Source organism: Passer montanus, unplaced genomic scaffold, assembly GCF_014805655.1.
Source record: "Passer montanus isolate IOZ18808 unplaced genomic scaffold, ASM1480565v1 scaffold139, whole genome shotgun sequence".
Taxonomy (NCBI): Eukaryota; Metazoa; Chordata; class Aves; order Passeriformes; family Passeridae; genus Passer; species Passer montanus.
In genome coordinates this window covers 54,141-77,865 of record NW_024360830.1, presented here as the reverse complement: position 1 = coordinate 77,865, position 23,725 = coordinate 54,141, and the positions used below count along the sequence as shown (strand labels likewise).

Genomic DNA, 23,725 nt, shown 5'->3' with positions numbered 1-23,725 from the left:
CGCCCGCGCCGCCCGCCCGCCCCGAGCGCCCCCGCGCGGACACCGCCCGCAGCGCCCGCAGCGCCCCCTGCTGCCAACCGCAGCGCGCGTGAGCGGGGACAGGATCGGGGGATCCATCCACAGGGACCGGATCATGGGGATCCATCCGCGGGGATCCATCCGCAGGGACCGGATCATGGGGACAGGATCACGGGGATCCATCCGCAGGGATCCATCCACAGGGAACGGATCATGGGGATCCATCCGCGGGGATCCATCCGCAGGGACCGGATCATGGGGACAGGATCACGGGGATCCATCCGCAGGGATCCATCCACAGGGACCGGATCATGGGGACAGGATCACGGGGATCCATCCGCAGGGATCCATCCACAGGGACCGGATCATGGGGATCCATCCACGGGGACTGGATCACGGGGATCCATCCACAGGGCCCGGATCACGGGGACCGGATCACGGGGACCGGATCACGGGGACAGGATCACGGGGATCGGTTCACGGGGATCCATCCGCAGGGATCGGATCATGGGGATCTGCTCATGGGGATCAGATCACGGGGGTCTATCCACAGGGATTGGATCATGGGGATCCATCTGCAGGGATCCATCCACGGGGATCCATCTGCAGGGATCGGCTCACAGGGATCAGATCGTGGGGATCTGCTCACAGGGATCGGCTCAAAGGGATGTTTCACAGGATCGGCTCACAGGGATCGATCCACAGGGATCCAATCACAGGGATCAGCTCACGGGGATCCGATCATGGGGATCCAATCACAGCGGTGTGTTCACAGGGATTGGCACACAGGGATCGGCTCACAGGGATCTGACCACAGGGATCCATTATCAGGGGTCCACCCTCAGGGATCCAGTCACAGGGATTTATCCATAGGGACCTGTTCACAGGGATCCATTCTCAGGGATCTGTTCAAAGGGATCCGTTCACAGGGATCCATCCACAAGGATCTATCCACATCCATCCATCCACAGGGAGCCACCCACTGGGTTCTGCAAGGTTCCATCATCCACATGGATACATATGGATCCAGCTGCACGGAGCCATCCACACAGAACCATCCACACAGAGCCACAGGGATCCATCCACACAGAGCCATTAACAAGGATCCATCCACACGGTTTTACTTGGAACCACACGGATCCACCTACAAGGATCCATGCCCACAGGTCCATCCCCACGGACCCATTCCCATAGGTCCATCCTTCCAGGTCTATCCACATGGATCCACGCACACAAACCCATCCACATGGATCCATGTGGATCCATCCATGCAGACCCATCCACATGGATCCACACAGATGCCTCCCCACAGATCCATTCACAAAACCACATCCCCAAGTGTTTTAAAAAACATCTGCATGTTTTTTAAATCCAACCAGGGACTGTGACCCCTCCACTTTCTTGGGCACCCTCTGCTGGTGCTTGTAACACTTTTGGTGAAAACACTTCCCCTAATCTCCAATCTAAATCTCCACTGGTACAACTTGAGGCTGTTTTCTCTCTGGATCCTATAAAAGACCAAGCACTACTTTTAACTAGGTTATCAGTACGTCTGAAAAGAGGGTCTTACCATGATATTCATGAGAAAATCTGAGAATTTTTTCAATCAGAAGAATTATTTTAATCTTTCCTAGGGCTTAAGAGGGAGGGAGAAAGTATTTCTGGAGCTGTTAAGGCTCTCATGCCTTTTCACTCTCTGTGTCTGTGGCTGAAAGTGGTGTCCAAACACCGGCCATCGCTGGGGTATTTGAGACCTATTTCATCTACTGAACAGCTGCTGCTGTCATTTCAGCTTAGTTTTTAAAATATAAAAAAAATCATTAGCAAGAAAAGAACAAAGAGTCTTTATTCATCCCAATGGCCTCTGTAAGAAAAATGTGAGAGTGGTGGGGGGGGAAGCAGCTCCTATCTGAGTCAGGATGGGAAAGTATTTCTTGCCAGAGTATTTCAAAGCTGTTTCGCCGTCATCGTCAGCAAATCTATGACAACATCTGGGCTGAGAGAGCAGATCAACACATCAAAGCAGCCCCAGCAGATATGGAGGGTTTGGGCTAAGGAGGTTATCCAGGGTAAATGGCATTTGGCAATTGATTAGCTGTTGTTTTTAATAAGACTGCCACGGCCACGTCTGGCACTCCCAGCCCCGGCGTTGCACCCCGAATTAGAAACGACAGGCAGCTGCGCTCACTCAAACGCGTGAGGATGAGCGGGGCTGGGAGCAGCTTCCACAGAGCCCCTCATTGTCTGCCTAAATCCCCCGTGCCTTTGAAACCTGGCCTCCTGTGCCTCCCAGGTTTGGGTTTGCAGTGCCGGAGGTGCGAGCTGCCCGGCTGGCTGCTAATGAAGCGTGCTGTGCTGTCTGCCCCACGCGGGGCACTTCCCAAGCCTGGCACCTGCTCCACATGAATGCAGTTGATGGCACGGGCTGCAAACGTTGTCTGTCCTCAGCCCAGCTTGAAATGTCTGAGGATTATCTCGGTAAATCACGGATTGTCGCAAGTGCGGTGAGCAAAGCTCGCTGGGCCCAGGTGCTCTGCAGATTTAGAGAAAATCTCTACTTTCAGGCCATGTATTTGCTGCCATGAGCACCAAGCCAAGGCCAGCAGACCTTCTGAGGAGCCGACTGCCATACCTCTGAAAAGAATCAGAGAAGTGGAATTTAGGCCTTTCAAAACAGCAGATAAAGCTTTCGTTCATAAACAAGGACTAAGGATTGTTCTAAGGGAATTGCAGAAAGCTCCTAAAAAGCTCTCACAGATACTTGGTCAAGGTGTGACAGATATTAACCACACTAAACTGAGTTAATTTGTCAGGTACAGCAGATCTGGCTTTTTTAAACTTCTTCCTCAACCTCACCAAATCCCTGCCTGGTTGAAGCTGAAATTTTTCAGACTATTTGATTTTAAAAACTGGTTTGGGACTAATTTCTTTTTCTGGTTTAGTTTGAACCAAAGGTCTCCAACAAATTGCTTCTCTTTGACAAATCCCATTTTGCCTCTAAAATCCAGGGGACAGATTCATTAGGAGCTGTAGAACAACTTCCAGAGCTGAAGAGTGGTTGGTAATCCTTGTCCCTTCATGCCCAGTCACCCAGAGCTTAGGACACTTAATTGGACAGGTAATGGGGAGATCCCAGCTCCCTGAGCAGAGATTTGAAATAGGATCCAACAGACCTGAAAAAAGCATCCTCCCCCATGACCTGCAGCAGGCTGGGGGAAAATCTTGCCTGTTCATAGAGTTCATGTGTTATTAGCTATTAATTAGAGAAGGAATAATGCCACTAGGAGTTGTTAATTGTTTTAAATAAGCTGCTTAGAAATTTTATTTGTCTTGTTTTGGTGATTCTGTTAATTATCTGCTAATCGTTTTGAGTGCAAAGAAGTCTGCCTCGTTGATGTGAGACGATGGCATGGATACCTTCTGCAGAACTGAGGCTCCTCATCTTGAAGCAGACACCCCTTTCAACATAGTGGAAAGATAGCATTAGCAGCCCTTTCCAAGAGCCCTTCACCTAATTTGCATGCTTAAAATTAGCTGTGGAGAAATTCAGACCTTGCAAGACAGTGGCACTTTGCTCAGGTGCTGCGTTTGTGATCTGCTGTCACCTGAATGCTGAGCAAATGATGCTGCAGTGGGGTCACAGCCTCCCTCCTCAGTGTCATGAGACCCCTGCTCACAAGTTCTTCCTGCTGATTACTTAAAAATATTACAGGCTAGAAAGTGGCAAGACTGTTAATGGAAAGCTGATTATGCCTTAAAGCCATCACAGGATGAGTTACTGGAGTTTAATTCTTCAGTTCTGCAGGATGTCCAGCCGTCTTGAGTGTCCTGACACTTAAAAATAAATTGGCAAAGATTGGGAGGTTTTCTGTGGAATAGGACCAATTTGAATTGAAATCTCAGCCCAAACAGTCAAACTAAACCTCTGACTGTCCTAAATAGGAATAATTTTATTTTATGAGATTTCTGGGTTCACTGCTCCTTGTGGCCAAGGAGGGATGCTGTGAGGAGAAGGAAAGAAAATGACACCATTTTTAATTTTTATTTTTTTTTTACATAACTCAAGCAAAGGTTCCTCTGTGACCCAGGTTTGGGGTAAGGTGGTTCCTGGGGAAGGTGTGCTCCAGGGGCACCAGGAGCAGATGGTGGGTGCCCTTCCAAGCACCCAGCCTGTCGAGCTGGCAGAGCCATCAGCCTGTGTCCACACTCGGTGGGGATGAGTTACCCCAGTGGAAACAACCTCTTTGGATCTGGGAGATCTTCTGTCTTCCCAGCTCATCCTCCTCCCTCCCAGCAATTCCCACAGCCTGCCAGCACCTGCTCACCCATCCCTGCCTGCCCAGGGCCCTGGCAGCCCCCAGCCCTTCCCTGGGGGAGCCAGGTGCTCATTCCTGCCCAGCCTCGCCTGCTCTCTGTTTTCCTTGGTGAGCACTGCTCACATCTCCATGATTGATTGTGTTTGAGTTTGATCCTGGAGTGTCCTGGGGTGTTTGCATGAGAGGTGCTACATAAGCATAATTTGGGCTGTATTTTCTTTGCCTAATGGGAGCTTAAGCTTGAAGTTAAGATAGTTTTGGCCCTTTGCTGAGACACTGTCCATCAGCCTCAGTGCTTTGAGCTCCGCAGCCTTCTATTCACTGCTGGCTTAGGAAAAGAGATTAAAAATAATATTGTGCTTTGTTCCCCTGTGTCAGTGATGCCTTTGAAATGCAGGCCAGGGTGGAGGCGTAGCAGCCTGTCTCTCATGCTGGCCTGGATCTCTGCTGGATTTTGGTTGCCCATCTCTGATGGGAAGGGATGCTCTTCCCACCAGCCCCAGCCTTGCATGGGTCCAGGCAGAGCCAAGGCTGGCCTGAAAGGGATGATGGGTTCTTTACAGTGGAGATGCTGAGCTGGGAAACAGAAGGGAGATGTTGGTAATTCATCACCTGTGCGGCTGCCCAAATAAATGGGAAAGGTCTTTCCCTGTCCTGAAACCCCAGGAGTTTTAGAAAAAGGTGTGGAAATTACCCCAGGGAATTTAGACAGAGTGAACCCGGCTGGACCCAGCCTGAAAACCTCTGCAGGTCACACATTTCCCCCCAGCTCTCCTCAAGTGAATAGGAAGGGTATGATCTGAGCTGCAGGGAATTTGCAGCATTTGGTGGTTACATCCAAAGATCAAAATATTTTGGTATATGGGGCAAAGCATAAGAAAGAACCAATTCAGTTTTCAGTGGTTCAAGCTCTATTAATGCTAAAAATTAATACCTCTTGCTACAAAATATTTACATTTCTTGTCTGGCACAGCTAGATCACAGCAGAGCAGACTAATGACAGGGTTTGATTTACAGGAGAGAATGGTCTTGTGACAAGCATGAGGTGCTGAGTTTAATTTGTGGCTCTGACAAACTCCCTCCCCAGCCACACACCCTTAGGCTCTGTATCCCCACACCCTGAGCAGGTTAGGGGAGAAATTCTGTTCTCTCTTCTAAATGTCTTTCAGAGAAAATGGTGAGGTTGCAGAGGGCTGCAATAATGGTCTGAAGAGCTTAAAAATAAGCAGAGTTCACAAAGATGTAAAATAGCTACTCTGTGTGGATTACAGATTAAGGAGCCCATTAGGAGATGAAGTGGGGATGAGATTACATGTGAAAAAATATGTAATTCATGTAATTAAGGGTACATGTACTTGGACATAAAATTATGTTAATTATTCATGTTTATCTCTAATTGCCTGACTTCCCTGAGCAGCTGTGGTGGCTGCACTTGCAGCTCCTTGATGAAATACTCCCCTTTTTCCCACAACACATAATTCACACCTTCCGTGTTTGCCAGAGAGCCTCCTCATCCCCACACCTGTGCGTTTGAATTCATGTGATTCTCGAGGTGTTCTCTTTCAGGGGTAGCTGCTGAGAAGTTTTTCCCTCTAGGCTGAGTGGGGAGTGCTCTCCCAGCAGCAGTTACAGGGAATTAACTCCTGCCCAGACCAATTAACCTTCCTGTTAGCCATGCACTAAAAGCATTATTTGTTGTTCCCTTTTATTCCCTTTCTATAAGGATTATCAAGCATAGATTAAAGATCACACAAAACTCAATGACAATCTCCACAAAACCATTTGCTGGGTGGCCCTCAAGCTACTGTACCAAAACATTGCCTTTTTTTTTTATTTTTAGATTAAGAAACTACCATTTATTGCAACTGATCAAACATGGGAAGGAAACAGTCTGAGCTTATTAATTCAAATTCAGAAATACAGACTTTTCAAACTTCACTGGTGCATTTTTAGCTCATATAGTGGAAGGAAAGAGTCAGAGTGTAAAATTTGAAGGTGACTTCATGTTGATTAGCTGCAGGACCACAGTTCACAGTCCTGGTTTCTTGACTGGGTACCAGGTACAGCCAGCCACAAAACAAGAGCTATTTCAGTCCAATATGTAATTATAAATATTTAAATATAAATCTAAAATATATACATACATAATATTTAATCTGTGCTTTACTGGCTTGGATAATGATAAAAGTGTTGGCTGGAAATGTGATTTGGATTTTTCCTGACCACAATGACCGTTTAAATGCTCTGCAGACAAAAAAATAATAATTACAAAGATGTTCAAAGTGTGTGCTGAAGAGCCAGTACACTCAATTCTGTCACAGGCTTAATTTGGATGCCCAATATTATAAATTATTATTTTAAAGAGTTATTTGTTTGGTTTTTTACCTATGCATTCCCTGTGTTCAGTGAGCTCAACACCTCTGCCAACCTTGCCATGCTTTCACCACAGGGCTGCCCCATATTCCACCTTTGGCAGAAGAAACCAGGATGCCCCAGGCCATGGGATTTATTGTCATGGTCATCAGCCATGGGTGGCACCTGAAACACAGGAGGGGCAGGAAGGCACCGAGGTGAGAGGATGTGACAGTGTGAGGTGCTGAGCAATGCCCAGCTCAGCCATCCCCAGGGTGAGGGCAGGGAAGGAGTGAATTTGCCTCAAGAAGAAGCTCAGAGCTGTTCTGGTGCCTGGGCTTCAGTTTTTCCCACTTTTCCCCATCCAGGACCCTTCCCTTTATCATCTGCAGGAGGTTTGGAGCCCCATGAACAGAAGAACTGCCAGTAGGCTTAAATGCTCCCAAACATCAGATTAAGCCTGAAGTGTCTGTTCCTGAGCTTCTCTGCCAGTAGGCTTAAATGCTCCCAAACATCAGTGTCTGTTCCTGAGCTTCAGAGCCTTCTCCAAGGCATCTCCTGGCATTTTACTGCTCATTACAGTCTGGCCCAGATTTGGTGAAAGCCAAGTCCCAGCCTGGCTGCTCTTGGCTTTCACCAAGGAAGCACATCCCAGTCTGCCAGGCACACAGCATCTCCCAAAATACCCCACCTGCACCTTACCAAGGGGAGGGAAGGTGTGGAGGGTGGTCAACAGTGCCCCTGTCACCAGCAGCCCAAGGAGGAGGAGGTGGGTGATGGGTGTTGTGCTCCTCCTGCCTACACTCTAACTGTTCTGAGAATAAACAACTTTTTTTTTTCTCCTCCTCTAGCTTTAATTCTGGTGAAAAATAAAATTAAAGCCAAATCCTAATGCTTTAACTAAATCAGAGCATTTACCAACTGCACTTAAAGAAACAGGATTCTTTTCACAAGTGTTTATTTGTACAGTTCAAACAAGATTTTTTTAAAATATAAGCCCACCACAGATGTGCGGCTCAGCCCAATCTCTGTTGACACCACTCGGAGGTTAGGAACAAAAACACACGTGTAACATGTTCTGCCTCTGTGCTGGGACAGGGACTTTCTTTGGGCTGGTTATTTAATGTAGGCCCCAAACAACTGGCAAAGCAGATCTTTCTCTGGGGTGGGAAGATGAGCAGGACCCTGTGAGATGATGGAAAATGCCAGGGCTGCACCTGGTGCCCAGGAAGGAGGATGGGGGATGCATTTCCCTCCTTTTAGAGGAGAGGTTTTGCATGCTGGGCTGAGCTCGATCCTCCAAGACGTCAGCATTGCTGGGGCTTTGAACTGCACTTCAAAGCTGGGGCTGGAGCGAGGTTTGTGCAAACCAGAGAAACAGGTAAATATTTGTCAGAGTCAATTAACCCCCCTCATCACCTCAAGGGGCATCGGTGCGAGACGGCTGGAGGGGTTTCAGCAGCACAGAGGGGAGCCTTGTTGATTTACTGAACCACTTCAGGAGGTGGGCAGATATAAAACACCGCAGCCAGGAGACCTGGAGGCCTCCCCAGCATGGTCCATGAGCTCCTGCACACACCTCATCCTTTCCATCACTGCAGCAGGCAGAGGGGAAAATCCTTTCCTTGTCTGGGGAGAAGACCAGTCCTGCTCCCAGCACTGCTGCTGTAGCTTTGTAACAACTTCACTGATGCCAGTTGCTCCAGCTGGGCATCAGCTGCTCAGGGAGCACAGAGTTCTGTGTCCCACCTGCTGCTGCAGGTTCAGCCATGAGCACTGTGAGTCACCTGTTCCAGCAGACACACATCAAATAACATCCCATGAGTCTATCAGGTTCTGGCTTCTGACGTCCCACCAAGCCATTGCAGGGGGACTCAGGGTGTTTGTTTTGGAAAGAGGGCTTTGCTGGACCACTCTGCCCATGATGTCTGAACTGCAGCAGCTGGTGGAGGGGGAAATGCAGACACTCAGCCCCCAAACCACCCACCAACGCCCCCAGGCTTCCTCTTGCTTATCAGCACAGCATGAAAATGCAGCTTCAATAAGAAAAAGGGAAGGGGAAAAGTAGAAACAGCTGAGCACCAGGTGAGACGAAGGCAGATGGATGGGGCTGGGCTAATTCCTCACCCCCCTTCCCAAACCTGACCCTGCACCTTCACTGCTCCGACATGGCCCCTAGGGAAATGCCACCCTCCCTTTCTCAGCCAGAAACCCTCAGCTGGATGTTAAAAACACAAAAGGAAGTGCAGGGGCTGTAACGGGGTCCAGCTGGGTGTATGCAAAGCCCCTGAGGGTGTCTTTGAGGGACATGGGCTGGGAAATGCTGGGGGAGGCTCTGAGGGTGTCCCCTCCCTGTGTCTGGGACACTGTACTCTCAACCTCCCCTGGTTCCAGGGTAGGGGAAGCACAGGAGGGGCACCAAGACAGCATGAACCTCATCAGCCCTGGTCCCCACGGGCCACCACAAGCCCAGGCACCTGAAAACCTCAGCAGGTCACACATTTTCCGCCCCCAGCTCTCCTCAAGTGAATAGGAAGGGTATGATGTGAGCTGTAGGGAATTTGCAGCATGTTTGGTGGTTACATCCAAAGATCAAAATATTTTTACATATTAAAATATATTTTTGATAAAAATATTTTTATATATCAAAAAAAGTATTAGGCACATCATCCTGGCACTGGGGTGTGCCCAGCTCTGCTGCTCTTTCCTCCCCATTGCTCGTGGCTCACAGGCAAGGTCAGAGCAGCCTGGGTGTGTCAGCACAAGCCACTGTCAGGCCTCTGTGTCACGGAGTGGACACAGCCTGAGGGATGGACAGAGATGCCAGTGAGTTGCAGGAATCCCCCATTCTGCTCCTTCTGTCCTTCTAAGGCTGGAGGCAGGGACACTGGAGCTGCCAGCACTCACACCAGCTTCAGAGCACTCATCTTCAGAGCAGGTGTCCCGCTTCCAGGATTTTCTGGGACTCACATGTCAGCATGTCCTCTGGTCAGGGAGGAAAGTCCCTGAGAAGTGTGTCTCCCTTCTGAGAGAGATGTAGAGATAATCACTCCCATTTTGCAGAGCATCCCAAGAGTCTCAATTTCTGCTTTCCCAGATTTTTTCCAGCTTTGACCAAAGTGGTTCTTGCAAATTTCTCAGCCTCCATGGCTGAACCTGAGAAATTTCATGTCTAGGCAGAAAGAAATCTGGTGGCTTAGATCCAGCCATCTGGACGTGGGAAAGCTTGGAAGTCCCACGAGAAAAAGGAGATTTCTTGGCAAAGATTCACAATACATCTTTAGGGGAGAGTGGAGGGGAATTACAAAATGTCCATCAAACTTCTCACTTTCTGTAGGCAGAAGTCAGGAAGCCCCAAGATGTGCAGGTACAGCAAGAGATTTTAAAAGTGAGGAAAAACATCACAGGCTCCTTTCAGCTTCCATGCCAGGAACTGGCAGATGTTGCAGAAATCCTGCACAGTCCTGCCCTGCTCACCTGGGAGGGCAGGACTGGCTCTGATGCAGGACAGGTCACAGGAACCCCTCAGAGCCCTCTGGTAGGTGTGATCAATGAAGATGGGAGAATATGGACAGAGAAATACGTATGGAAAGTGGTTTGCTCAGTGTCACTTCTGGATTTCATCCCTGTCTCACCTGGCAGGTGCTTGCTCTGCTTCAGCACTGCTGGGAGAGCTGAACTGCTGCTGCTTCCCACCCTTGTGCAGAAGTGTTAACACACCCAGAGCCTTTGGGTGCATGTCCTTCGTGCCCAAAGCCCCTGAATCACCTCTGCATGTCCCAGAGAGTTCCTGTGCTCTGCCTTTCCTTCTGCATCACCTTCCTGTGCTCACCAGAGCCTGCTTTTAAATGCTCCCAGGCTTTGGAAGATCATCACCCACCTAAGCTGCATCTCCACCTTCCTGCCCCAGGCAGACCCTGGAGAGAACTTACACCCATCCCAACATCCCAGGGCATGAAAAAACACTGCAAACATCGCCCTCTTCCTTCAGAGGCAGGGAGGAAAAGCAGTATTTCTCTTAGCCCCAGTCATTTAATCTGAGCCAAACAAACAAACACTGCCAGCGTTTTGCTACAGCAAAAACCTTTTTCAGCTGGAGACAAGGAACCTTGCACTGGTGGGAGGGTCAGAGGGTGTTTGCTGGTGCCCCAGTGGAGTTACAGACATGTGAGTAGTGGGGCCACCCCAAGAGGAGCAATGGGAACAAGACCTCCCTGTACAGCCACAAAAACCTGCCTGTGAACCAGTGCCAGGTGCTCAGTTTCTATCTTAATTTTGGTCTTGGAAAAAAAGGGAATGGAGTGAATACACAGGGGCTGCAGTCAAGCTGTGGCACACCCCCGTCCAAGCAAGAAAATTACAGGGTGAGGCTGCCAGGGTGTCCTGACTTCACTTCCCTGGGGCTGGGCTTTCGGGGCTGGGATCCACTAGCCCCCATCCAGCAGCTGATCCAGCCCTTTGCTGGACCACCCCCAACCACTACACAGTGGTTGTGTCAGATGATGAGGAAAGACATGATCTCAGCTCACCCCAGATGATGAATTTTGTGCAGGCTGGTGAGATGGGAAATTCCCACCAGGACTCCTGGGTGTGAGCGATGGGTTTCCCACCAGTGAGCCTGGAAAACAATCACGCAGAAATCTGGCAGCAGCAGAGTAAAAACCCCACCAGCACCGTGTTTCCAGGGCTGTTGGTTCTGGCACGTGGCCATGGGCACAGCTGGATGTGGGCTGCACCTGCTGGGAGCTGGGGCTGTGCACTGGGGATGGGGAAGTGGGCACAGCACTGCAGTTCCTGGTTGCAGCTGGTGAGGAGCTCACAGCTGATGGTCAGTTCCAAGGTTTGGGTCTGTCTTGGTCTCAGCTGGCTCGGGGTGTGATGGGTCCCTCTTCCCACTGAGCTGAGTTTCTTCTCACCTTGGCAGTGTGCAGTGAGACCATCACACACCCACAGCACCAGGCTAAACAACCATTTGTTAGCAAGCAGCAAATTAACTATCTTCCAAATTGTGCTGAGAGAAGCTTCCGTGTTATTTAAGTGAATTTCTAAACTTAGCCCAGTTACTGTAAAAAAATACCTTTGCGAGCAACTACTGTCCACAGAGCTTGACTTCAGAGATGTTTATTTCTAGAGCTAGTGGAAAAATTTCTCACCTTTCAAAGGTTCCAAATATATCTTGGTGCTGGCTGGAGCCATTGGCCATCAGAGTTCCCTTGCAGGCAGTCACAGGCTGATGGTGGGGCCACAGCTCTGACAGTGCCACAGGTGTTGTGGGGAGATGTGGGGGCTGACACCCACCTCTTCACCAAGGAGCTACGGGAGATCATGTCAGCCTTGAGGGACACCTTAGTTAATACCCCAAAACAAATGGTTTTTACTTCAGGGCTCAAAAGCATTAGTCCTGGCCAGCTGCACCACTGAAAGGAGCTAATTGTGGTGTCCAGGTCACTTTTGGGGAGGGGTCAGGAGCCAGACTGAGGGCAAGGCTGCTCTGTGCTGCCCTGGGTAGCCCTGGGTCAGACCCACACGTGCAGGCTCCTGCCCACACTCTCAACTGCTGGCTCTCTACACCATCACTATATATAAAATGGGAAAGGTTTTTCTTCACCTTAGCAAATGCACAAGCAGAAACTGTGGGTTATAAGAGGACATTACACCTGAAGCAGAGGGATGTGCTGGGCATTGCATGAAAGGCTCCAGGAGAACTCCTGTCCCTTTGATGGTCACCTCTTCAGTGTGAGGTCTGACAGTAGCTCTTCCTCCAAGGTTCAGCTTAGCTCAGCAAGGGATTCAGCATTTACAAAGAGCTCCTAAATAGGAAGAAGGATGACTTTGGAGTCCTCAGACTTCAGGACTGATCTCAGTTGTGTTACACCTCAATGGGTGTTTCACTCCTGGAAGATCACAAAAAACCAGGAGTTCAGTCTGGGCTTACTCAAGTCACAAGACATGGAGATCAAATCTTCCAGCCTCCAAGTCAGAAGGAAGATCTCCCTTCATGATGTGTTAGGAGGAACCAAACTCTGGATATGCTGGACCTCTACGGGGCTCCAGAAATGAAAAAATCCTCCAAAAGCCCCACTTTCCTTCTCTGCCAGGGTGGGCACCAAGGTAGTTGGAGCTCTTGTTGATGTTTTGGGGTGGGACTGGTGGAAAGGAACATCTTTCAGCAAAGATGGAAATGAACCTTTCTGTCAGTTGATAGGAGGGGAATATTTTACTTGAACAACAGAGTTTGTGCATTGCTTGGGGAAAGTTTTGTTCAGACAGGACCCTGGTTTCATTGTATTTTACCCCAATGAAGAGAAAGCTCCTGCTATGGAAATCCACATCAACCTGCTCCAGGCACCAGGACGCTCAGGGAGCAGAGCAGATCCTGACGTCAGCAAAGGGCAAAGCCCTGCTCAGTCCTGCATGGGCTCATGTCACCGTCTGCCACCTTGGAATGTGGGTGATGGGTGATGCCCAAAGCCAACAGATGGGAGAAATAAACATGACAGAGAAATCCTGCAAGTCCCATTATGTCTTATTCCAGAGCAAGCTGCTGTCTGTTGGTCATAAAAGCATCAGAGGGTGTCTCTGCCAAGAGAGTGCTTCAACGCAGTGATTTATCTTTTTTGTTCCCCCTGATGCTCATTAAAATGGGAATTTGCCGGCTGTGGCTGTATCCAGCTGAATGCATGTGCTTCTTGGCTCCCGGCGAGGTCCTCGCTGCAGATACCGTGTGCTTTGGCAGCCGGGCCAGTCTGGGCTGCAGGATATTACGCCTGGCAGGGACACAAACCCCTTCCAGTTCCTGGAATTTGGATTGTCTCGTGGAGTGCTGATTAAGCAGTGCTTTCAATCTGCACCCAAGACAAAACCCTCGCCTTGCCTCTGCGCAGAGGCTCAGCTGCTGCGTGGCACAGGGAGCTGCGGTGGCTTCAATCTCCCCGAGCCCCCAGAGAGACAGAAACTCAAAAGAAAAATCCCAAATTAAAAGTTTTGCAGTTCACAGTGTTGGATGAGTGTTTGCTGCTCAGGGCTGTGTCTTCTGTGAAATAATAGATCATTAAAAACCACCCTCTCCACAACACAGCCCCAGTGTCCTTACCTCAGTGTGCACTTGGCAGCAGCTGCACCTCCCGCTCTGCCCAGTTAAGATCACTGCTGCATGTCCCCATCTGCCTTTTTAATCTGCTGGGAATGAAACTGCCTTTACCAGCCTCGCTAATGAGAGATTTGATATCTGGGTTTGAGTGGAGGGAGGCAGCACCAGTGCCTGTCCCCATGTGCAGCACAAAGCGCTGTCCTGCTGCTGGTCCCTGGAGCTGACACGCCTGTCTCCATAGATGAACGTGAAACAGGGGTGTCTGCAGGGCTGGCAAACTGGGGATGGCACTTTGCCCAGCACCTGCAGAGAGGTGGCTGCTGTTTTGGGGTGATCTGGGGCTGGAAGGTGAGGCTGAGCTGGTTAGACCCCTACAACAGGCAGCCTGGAAAGTCGGAGAGCTATGGGAGCCACCCTGATGCCCTGGCATTCCCAGTGCCATCCACAGCATAGCCCCCACAGCATACCCAGCCCTGCTGTTTCATGGGGTGCTGCTGCTCTCTGCACTGAGGGATCCCCTCCTGCAGTGCTGCAGTGGGGCCAGAGATGCCCCAGCTGCATTTCCCCTGTCTCCTCACTGGCACAACCACCATCCCACCTGCTGGCTGGGGAGTGGATGGAAATACCCCTCTGGCACATAGCAGCTCCCCGGGGCCCACAGCATCTTGAATTGCTTTATGAGAGAGATGCTGCCAGGAAAAATGTACAAAGGGGTCTCTTCTGTTGGAGACTCCCAGCAGGGTGAGGCTGTATTAGTACAGCACATCAGCTCAGCACCTGGGCCTTATTCCTGCTCCATGCTCAGGTCTGTGCCTCCCTGAGCTCCTGGTCAGATTCTGCTGCAGGTCTCTGGGGCAGCTGGGTGCAGCCAGCCAGGCTCTGGGACATGCTGTCAGTCCCTGCACAGGCAGGAGTTATGGGTCTGGGATCCTCAGGTTTTGTCAGCCACAGCTGTGGGCCATGAGAAGCAGTGACCTGCTGCTGCTGTGGGACTGCCTTCTCCTCCCTGCACTCCATCTCTGTGCCCCTTGCCAGCTGAGGAGAGGGAGTTTGGCCTTGCTGCTCCTCTTCATGCAACTGAAGAGCCAGATCCTGGCTCCAAAGCCGCCTGTGGTGAACCCAAAGCTGGTGAGGCACAGGGAGACCAGCACCTTGCTTACCGGGGGCACTGTAGCATGGGGGGATGGCAGCAGCGAGCCCTGCTGCAGGTCACACAATGCCACCTGTGCTGGCTCTGAGCACGCTGGGAGGAGGATGTGACAGGCATTGCAAGCAGCCCCTCCAGCTGGCCAGGTGTCTCTGTGACCTGCAATAACTCAGCTGTCCCCTGGCATCATGACTGTGTGGGATGTTGTAGGGAAACACACTCCATGCTGCAGGATATGGCTTTCAGATGCTACAGCCATTTCCCCTCCCTGGGGACAGACACATGGACCCAGTGGAGGGAGGACAGCCCACTGCTTTCCCCTGAGATGACCCTGGCTGGGCACTGCCAGCTCGGGTCAGTGGTGGGGCCATGGGCAGAGTCCCTGTGGGCTGTGACAAGTCCCAGTCCTTGGGTTACACACAGGTGGCAACGCCCAGCCCAGCAAGTGGCTTCATCTATAACGGGAGAGCTGCTGACCCAGGGACGTGTGTGGCCACCGGGTCCCGTCCCAGCCACCCCCATAAGGGACACCTCTGCCACCTGCTAAGCTTGCACCCAGGTGGGGTGACCCTGGTGGTCCAGGCGGGTCCCAGCCCTGCTGCTTCCTCACCGGGGCAAAACTCCCTCTGCATCCCTCAGCGACCTGGATCGGCTTCTCTGCCCACTGCTCCCAGCAAGATCCCCGCTAGGGAACGAGCACGAAAGAGATGACTTTGGGAATCTCTCCCTGGAGGTAGCCTGAACAAACCCCCAGGCAGCAGCGAGGAGCAGCTCCTCCACCCACCGAGGCATCGAGCCGTGCTGTGCCCGCTCCCCCCGGCCCCGTGCGGGGCTCCGTGTGCGCGGAGGCATTCACCAGCCTATAAATCCCCTGGCAGGGCTCTTCCCAAACCTCAGCACGTTCCCTGCGGGAAGAGTTAAGATGCAGCTTGTGCGTCAGCGGCCGCAGCGGGCTGCCCGCCGGGGCTGAGCCGAGCCTCCCGCATCTGCCCCAGCAGGTTGTTCCCGCAGATCAATCCCGCAGGTCGTTCCCGCAGGTCAATCCCGCAGGTCGTTCCCGCAGATTAATCCCGCAGGTCGTTCCCGCAGGTCAATCCCGCAGGTTGTTCCCGCAGGTTTTTCCCGCAGGTCAATCCCGCCGCCGCCGGGTTCCGCCGCTCGCAGCGCAGCGCTCACGGTACGTGCTCCCGGGAACATCCATCCTCCCGCTGCTCCGGGAAGGGCTGGCAGGGATGCTAGGAGGTGCATCGGCTGACGGATGAGGGGATATTCCAGCGTTTTTCCTTAAAAAGAAAAAATACTCGGCTCTTGCAGTAGAAATTTTTCTTTTCTACCTAAATGCTAACGAGTCGTTAGGATTTCCTGACAATGCTTTTAAGTCTTGCTGTGAGTTTCTTTATCTGTGTGAGGTTTCTGTTTGTGCTGGGGATTTATTCAACAATCCAAACTCCTGGGAAGTTAGAGAGCAGGCAGCTGCAGTGACTCTCAGCGTACTCCTATCTCCTGTGCCACAGGTATGTGCCAGAAGTGAAAAAAAATGGGGAGACTTTCTACTGATTTTATCTTTTTTTTTTTTTTTTAAACAAACAAGAAAATCAATTCCCCAGGTATATCCCTGACAGTTCTGGGGAATTTTCTCTGATAAATAAGGTTATTAAAGAGATTAATTTTAAATATTACTGTTTTCAATAGGGAAAAACTACTGTTATTACTAAGGAAAAAAGAAAATTTGTTTCCACGTTATTTTGGGACATGGTGCTTGTATGGTGTTTGCAATCCTGAGTGGTGCCTCTGTTGTTTTCTCTCCTAGATCTGCACACCAGCAGCAGAGACCAGCAACCTGCCTTGTCCTTGCTTAACTCCGTGCAGGAGCAGAAATCTGCCGGCTGATCGCACCGGGGCGGGCTGGCATGGCTGTGCTGCACCTGCACCTGTACCTCACGGCCTTGGGCTGCTGGGCGACACAGCTGTCCAGCTCCCTGCTGCTGCCCAACGCCACCGAGCTGCTGTCCCCTCCCGCGGGCGCGGCCGCGGGGCTGCCGAGGGGCGAGGGGGTCCCGCGGGGCCGGCGGAAGCGATTCCTCTCCCCCCACGACATGAGCGTGATCCTGGACTACCACAACCAAGTGCGGGCACAGGTGTCCCCCCCCGCTGCCAATATGGAATACATGGTGAGTTGGGCTCTGGCAGGGTGGTTTTGAGTCCACTTCTGGTGTGGGAGCCCCAGCCTAGGAGGGATGTCAGCTTCCTGGCTGAACACGTGCCCTGGGGGATTTTTTGGGTCCCAGGGGCTAAGCAGACCCATGCAGCCTCTGTGCAGGAGGGATGGAGTCCCAGCACACAGATGTCTCCCCATGAGGGCAGATTTAGGATCAGTGGGCCTGTGTCTGGGACATCTGGGAGGTGGCTACAAGCACGAAAAGCTCAGGTCCCAACCCAAAGCCCAGGCAGGAGCCTCTCCCCAGTTGCATCTGTGAGGGATGATCCCATCACAATCTCCAGGGTCCCTTTTGAGTGTTCCAAGTGGCGCCAGTTCCCAGAAGCAGAAACGGTGCAGGACTGAGTCAAGGAGGGGATGTGCAGCCAGCGCCAGATGAGGGTCACCCTGGGCAGAGCTTTCCTCAGGTTCTGTCCACCCTGCCTGGAAATCCTAACCCAGCCCTAAAGGTCCCCCAAGAGGAGCTATTTCCAGCCTACTCAGGGCAGAGGGTGCCACATGCTGCCCTGTTCCCAGGAAGGGGAGCAGCTCTGAGGGAGCAGCTGGGTGGTCCCTGGATGTGGTTTGGAGAAGCACACAGCAGCCCAGCTTGCTGGGTACCAGAGCAGGTCAGACATGCCCAGGAGCATCCTGCACTGCTTCTTGCTTGGCCTAAATTCCTGCCTTCCAAAGTAACTCACACAGGCATCTCCCCAAAGGCGTTCAGGATGGGTGAGGCAGCTTTAAATAATGCATGAAGGAAGCAGCTGTGCTCACCGGTCAGGCTGTGGCCAGGGCTGCACTGAGGGCTGGGACAGCTGCGAGCTGCAGCAGCAGCACAGGGCTGCAGGGCTTCACCCCTGTGCTCAGCTCCACCTTGTGCAGGAGCTCATTTCTGGAGGGAATCACACACACAGGGCTTGCAGTGCTGCAGGGCATCCCTGTGTGTGTGATTCCCTCCTGTGTGTCCAGAGCTGTGGCAGCAGCAGGGGAGGTCCACGGCTCCTGGACACGCTGCTGTGCTTCCTATCACACACACAGGGCTTGCAGTGCTGCAGGGCATCCCTGCTCTGCCACACTGTGTGTCCAGAGCTGTGGCAGCAGCTGGGGAGGTCCATGGCTCCTGGACACGCTGCTGTGCTTCCTCCCCTGGGCGTTTTCTACCCTAATGCATGAGTGCTATTTTTTTGGACACTCAGAAAACCCTCATAGCACAAGGGAGCAGATTTCTCCTGTTCCCTCCTCTGGGAAGCCAAAACTCCTGCCTGCCCTTTTCCTTCCCCTGGCCAGGTGTGGGATGAGCGGCTGGCCAGGGCAGCGGAGGCGTGGGCCACGCGCTGCCTGTGGGACCACGGCCCCCCCGAGCTGATGAAGTACGTGGGACAGAACCTCTCCATCCAGTCGGGCAGGTGAGTGCCCTGCAGACACTCCTGGGGAGCCCCCACACCCCACGATGCTGCAGCAGGAGCAGCAGCAGCCCCTCAGCCAAGGAGCAGAGGGGCTCTGAGCTGGCATTGCACGGAGTGAGACAGAGCTGAGAGGCACATCAGGAAGCCCGGGGTGCAGGAGCAGGGCCCAGCTCCTGCAGACGGGTAAATACAGGAAAGCAGCATGCCTGCTGCTCATTTGGGAAGTATGCCACTATTCCCCTCTCTGCCAGGCACCCAGACCAGGGGGATATGGGTCCTGGATTTCCTCCATGTGGCTGAGTGCTCACGTGTCTCTGGTCTTCCAGCCTTGAGCACAAGTGTTCTTGGCACAAGGATGTCATATCCCTTTTTTCCCAGGAATGCTTGTTCCCAACGGGCCCTGGCCCCAAACCATTTCTCTTCTCCACTTCCTCAGTGTGGAGCTTTCCCTTCCTTTCCTTCTCCCCTGACCTCTGATGTGGAGGAGATCCACCTGACCTGTAGCACCGTTGCAGGTACCGCTCTGTCATGGACATGGTGAAGTCCTGGCACCAGGAGAAGCAGCACTACTCCTTCCCCCACCCCCGCGAGTGCAACCCCCGCTGCCCCTCCAAATGCAGCGGCTCCGTCTGCAGCCACTACACGCAGGTGAGCACTGCAGCCCCTGGGATCCAGAGGCAAGGGGGGGCCTTGTGCAGCTCACAGCTCTTCTGCCAGGGATCCAGGGTCAAACCCTGGCAGCTGCCAGCTTCAGATCAGGCAGCTGTCCTGGCAGCTGGCATTGTCTGCTGGAGGGATGCCAGCGATGCCCTCCCAGCCTGGACTTTTCCAGCATTTGGGCTGTTGCAGGAAGGTCCCAGGGGTTCACAACTCACTGGAGAAGCAGCTGGGACCTTCTGACCAGTTGACAAGGAGGTTTCCATATTTTTGAAAGTTTTTTTCCCTCTCCTTTGGCCTTTCTCTCCTCACTGCACCTCTGGCAACTTAAAGGTGGTGAAAAGAAAAAAAAAAAAAAAAGCTGCTTTGTACTTTTGCCAAGCATGAATCCTCCTCTCTGTGATGGAGCAGCTTCATAGCACCCAGCTGTTTCTGGCTCCCTGGGAATGCAGCCCCTTCATCCCCTGGCACATCCCCACACAGCCTGGCCAGCACAAAGTGGAAAACTCCTCTGTTCCTGTGCCTGGCAGCGGAACTGTGCCAACCCCTAATTACCTCTTCTTCATGGCTCCAACCTTTACCTGAGCATCTGCATCCCCATGTGGCTCATCCTTGAGGATACTCAGGGATGCTCTTGGTTGCAAAAGGACAATATACACTTTTAATGGAAGATATTTAACCTGAAGAGGCTTTAGGAGGAGCTTTAGTCTTTGCTTCACCTCCCTCTGCGCAGAGTAAGCTGCTGGCCATGATTCAGTGAGAGGTTTAGGAGCTAATTTGGGTAAATTGGAGCAGTGACCCAGACTGCTGCTCATGGATGTGAGCTTGGCAAGGCAATCCTTTGCAGGGCAGTGCAGTTTGCAGGTAGGAGAGGGAGAGCAAAAAGTCACCCTGTGGTAACAAAGCACTGCCTGTGATGGGCCAGCATCCAGCCAAAGAGGTTGGGGCAGCTGGGATGCAATTCCCTGGGGGGACAGAGCCTGTACTGGCATCCTGGGGGTATCAGCTGTGGGGTGTGTGGGTGGATGGATACAACAGGGTCTGTTCTCTGTCCTGGCACAGATGGTGTGGGCAACCTCGAGCCGCCTGGGCTGTGCCCTGGGCACGTGTGCCAACGTGCGGGTGTGGGGCAGCACGTGGCGCCACGCCATCCTCCTCGTCTGCAACTACGCCATCAAGTGAGTGACTGGGGAGAGCCCCCCGTGCCAGCCTCCCTCCCCACAGCAGTGTCAGCAGTGGGCTGATGATGCCCAGAGGTGATGCCTTCCTCTCTTTTTAGGGGTAACTGGCTGGGAGAAGCGCCCTACAAGGTGGGGCGGCCGTGCTCAGCCTGCCCCCCCACCTACGGCGGGGGCTGCTCCAACAACATGTGCTTCAGCGGAGTCAAATCCAACCAAGTCAGCTGGTTCTAGGGCTGCAGCCCCAGGAGGAGCCCCGGCCATGGAGATGGGCTGAACAGGAATTATTTATAACACTGACCCCCGGCAGCCTGGCTGTCCAACCTGCTTCATCCTAATGCCACGTAGGAAAATGCTTTTCTAACACATGTCTCCAGCAGTGTTCGTTGTCTGGCTGCTTCCCGCTTTGGGGGATCTACAGACAGTTCAGGTCTCTATTTTCTGAAATGGGGATGGTTTAGGGGTGCATGGGGGGAGTGGGGCTGGCTGACATGGTTGCTGCCCTGCAGACCCATTGTCCCTCCCCGGTGCTAAGGCAGAGGCTGGAGTAAGTGAACACCAAGATGTTCCCCTTGTGGGGAGCAGCTGGATAAGTGGGGAGCCCTGAGCATGCTCCTGCTTCACAGCAGCCCCTCTGACCATGGGGCCCCCAGCTCTGAGCCCCCAATAAAGCAGTCTGGAGACCCCCATGCTTGTGTTGGTTCTCACTCACTTCTCTCCTGAAGCCTCGGGGTAACACCGAGCCAGTGCCTTTGCTCTGGTTTGGGGAGTAAGCAGCAAAGGGGGGGGCAGATGCCCTCAGTGGGGCCACGGGCTGCGGGCACAGGAGATGTCTGGGCGCTTTGCTCCATCGTGTGGGAGAAGCCAGCACTGCTGGGACGCGGGGTGGTGATGACGCTGAAGCGCCACACACTCACTGTCCCGCCCATGCTGTCCCACACCATCCCACCGCTCTACCTCACCCCAGTGCCACTGAGCGCCCCATTATCCACATCCCCTCCCTCTTTAGAACCTCTCAGCACTCAGCAAACTCAGAGATTCCTGAATTACAAGTCCTTGGATTTGAGCATCCAGCTGTGGATTCCTGTTCTGCAGCCCTCTGCATCCAGCAGCGCTCTCCCCACTGCATGTCCCTTGGGATGTGCTTTTCCATTCCAGAGGAGCAGATGTCCTTCATTTGGCCCCCTCAGGGCTGCAGGGTTTCAATAGCTGAGGTGTTGGGGGGGATCCTGAGACTGGCAAGGACCCCTCTGTGCCTCCACCTGCCTGGCCTCTTCCTGAGATGTACAGGAGATATGGAAGGCTCTGTGCTGATGGATAATCATTTTTTCAGCTTCACTTCTGGATTCTGCACATACTTGATGTCCTCTCTCCAACACTTCTTGCCCATGGCCCTGCTGGCCTCAGCACAGCCCCTGGCAGCCCAGATTGCTCCTGACATGGAGCCCCCAGTGTCACAGGGGCAGCCACAGCCTCATGGGGAGCTCATCTGCACATCTGCTACCATGAAATCCTGGATGCAGCAGGCCCAGAGGGAGCACAGATAACCAAAAGTGGCTGTGGTACCTTGTGATTTAGAAACAGAGAGACAGGGAGGAGCTGCGAGCACCCAGTGCCCAGTCCTGTGCGCAGGGTATCACCCTGCATCCACCACAGCATCCCCAAGCAACCTCTCTGGTTTGGCAGCAGGCAGACAAGCCCCAACTCATGGCCTGGGCATTTTTCCCCTTGTGCCTCAGCCAGGCTGTGCTGTGCCTTACCAGTCCCTACACCTGTCCCATGGCCCCTGGCCCCCGTGCTGTGTTTGTCCTTCACAGTACACAGGCTCACACCTGGTTTCCCATCTCGGGCGGGTGATGGCACAAAACCCAGCAGCACCTGGGGCACCGCAGAGCTGGATCCGGCTGCCCCGCTCCCCGTGGCCAGGGGTGAACCCCAGCCTGGCGGCTGCCCCGGCCTTGACACCATCTGGAAGCGGGAGCCCCAAAAGAGTCCAGTAAAAGCCGTGTTTGAGTTTCTAGCTTGGCAGCAGTTACTATAGCTACAGCAACGGCACCTTGCAGATTGGTTTCCATAAGAGCTTGGTTACTATTTAACATCTCCACCCACATTAGCCCTGATTAAGCGAATCAATAAGATAACAGGAGAGGCAGGTTTCCTCGCCCTGCCTCTCCGCGCTCCCTCCTGCCTTCACCTAGTTCCTTAGTGAGAGACATTTTTATTTATTTATTTAGATTTCTTTTTTATTCCTCTACTTCCTCTGGTTTTCGCCCCAAGTCCCCATAGCAGTAGCCGGCGAGACATGGTCAATGTAGGCACCCAGCTAAGCGCTAAGATGGAGGCTCCATATGGTGAGTACGGCGTTCCCACCGCCCGCGCTGCCGGCCTGGCGTCGCTCGCGGGAAGCGGGGCTGGCAGCGGCCAGCAGCCCCCAGCCCCACGGCCCAGCCCCGCCGCGCTCCCCCCGCCCCAGGCAGGGCTGGAGGTGGAGGCAGGAGAAGGGTTCTGGTTGATTTTGATGTGATGTAAATCCTATCCGTGTGTTTTCTCTCTTTCACTCTGCTTGACCCAAAGAGGAAGGCACGTGCCTGAGGGAGCAGAGCGGCCCCACGTGCTGGCAGAGGGGCTGCTGCTGCTGCCGGGCTCGCAGCACAAGTGGCAGCAGTTTAGAGGAGGTGAAGTGCTGTGCCAGGACACACTGCCAGCCCCAATGCACAGGCTGCAGGTGGCCCGTGGCGTGCCCGGGCTGTGTGAGTGGGCACAGCGGGCACCTGCCAGCGCTGTGCTCCCGCCAAGGGCCAGTGTTATGGCTGGGCAGCTTTCCCAGCAGGGAGTGTAGTGCCTGGACAAGCAGCAGCCTCCAGCCTCTGCGGGGCACAGCATCAGGTGGCACACTGTTGCCTGGTCACCTGGCCACGGCGAGATGCCTGCCAGGCCTGTGTCCATGCTCTGGTGTGGCACAGTGGGCACTAACCCCCTGTTGTGCTCCTTGGCTGTGACAGAGGCCAGCTGCCACCAAATGCACCCCTGGACTCCTGGGGACAGGTGCCCTTGCCTGGGCTGACATCAGCCCATGGTTATCCTCAGGATGGGACAACTGTGCCTGTGTTGCAGCATCCTCACGCAGCTGGTTTGGTCCTGTGTGTTCTGGGAACCCTGGTTCCCTGGGCACGGCCAGGCTGCGGAGTGAGATTCCAGCAGCTGAGGTTTCACAGTTAAGAGGTTCTCCATCACATCCTCATGGCTGTCCAGCACTTCCTCGTGGCTCTCCATCAGATCTTCACGGCTCTCCATCATTCTCAAGGGCTCTCCATCGCTTTCCCTGGCTTTCCATCACACCTCATGAGGCTCCCCATCATAC

At 53.1% G+C, this 23,725-nt stretch overlaps 1 protein-coding gene across 1 annotated transcript; it reads left to right on the top strand.

Moving 5' to 3' along the window:
- Positions 1 to 16,215: 16,215 nt before the first annotated feature.
- R3HDML (R3H domain containing like) lies at positions 16,216 to 21,266 on the top strand. The gene is made up of 6 exons (XM_039699809.1): positions 16,216 to 16,437; positions 16,734 to 17,094; positions 18,411 to 18,529; positions 19,045 to 19,177; positions 20,249 to 20,364; positions 20,466 to 21,266. Exons 2-6 carry the CDS (start codon positions 16,834 to 16,836, stop codon positions 20,596 to 20,598), a joined length of 762 nt encoding a protein of 253 aa, XP_039555743.1. The 5' UTR covers positions 16,216 to 16,437; positions 16,734 to 16,833; the 3' UTR covers positions 20,599 to 21,266.
- The last annotated feature ends 2,459 nt before the right edge of the window (positions 21,267 to 23,725 follow it).

Bases quoted from the DNA above. Each gene is read 5' to 3' on its own strand.
- R3HDML (XM_039699809.1), top strand. From the start codon at position 16,834: ATGGCTGTGCTGCACCTGCACCTGTACCTCACGGCCTTGGGCTGCTGG. The intron at 17,095-18,410 runs GTGAGTTGGGCT...TCCCCTGGCCAG, and splicing joins CTGCCAATATGGAATACATG to GTGTGGGATGAGCGGCTGGC. The intron at 19,178-20,248 runs GTGAGCACTGCA...GTCCTGGCACAG, and splicing joins TCTGCAGCCACTACACGCAG to ATGGTGTGGGCAACCTCGAG.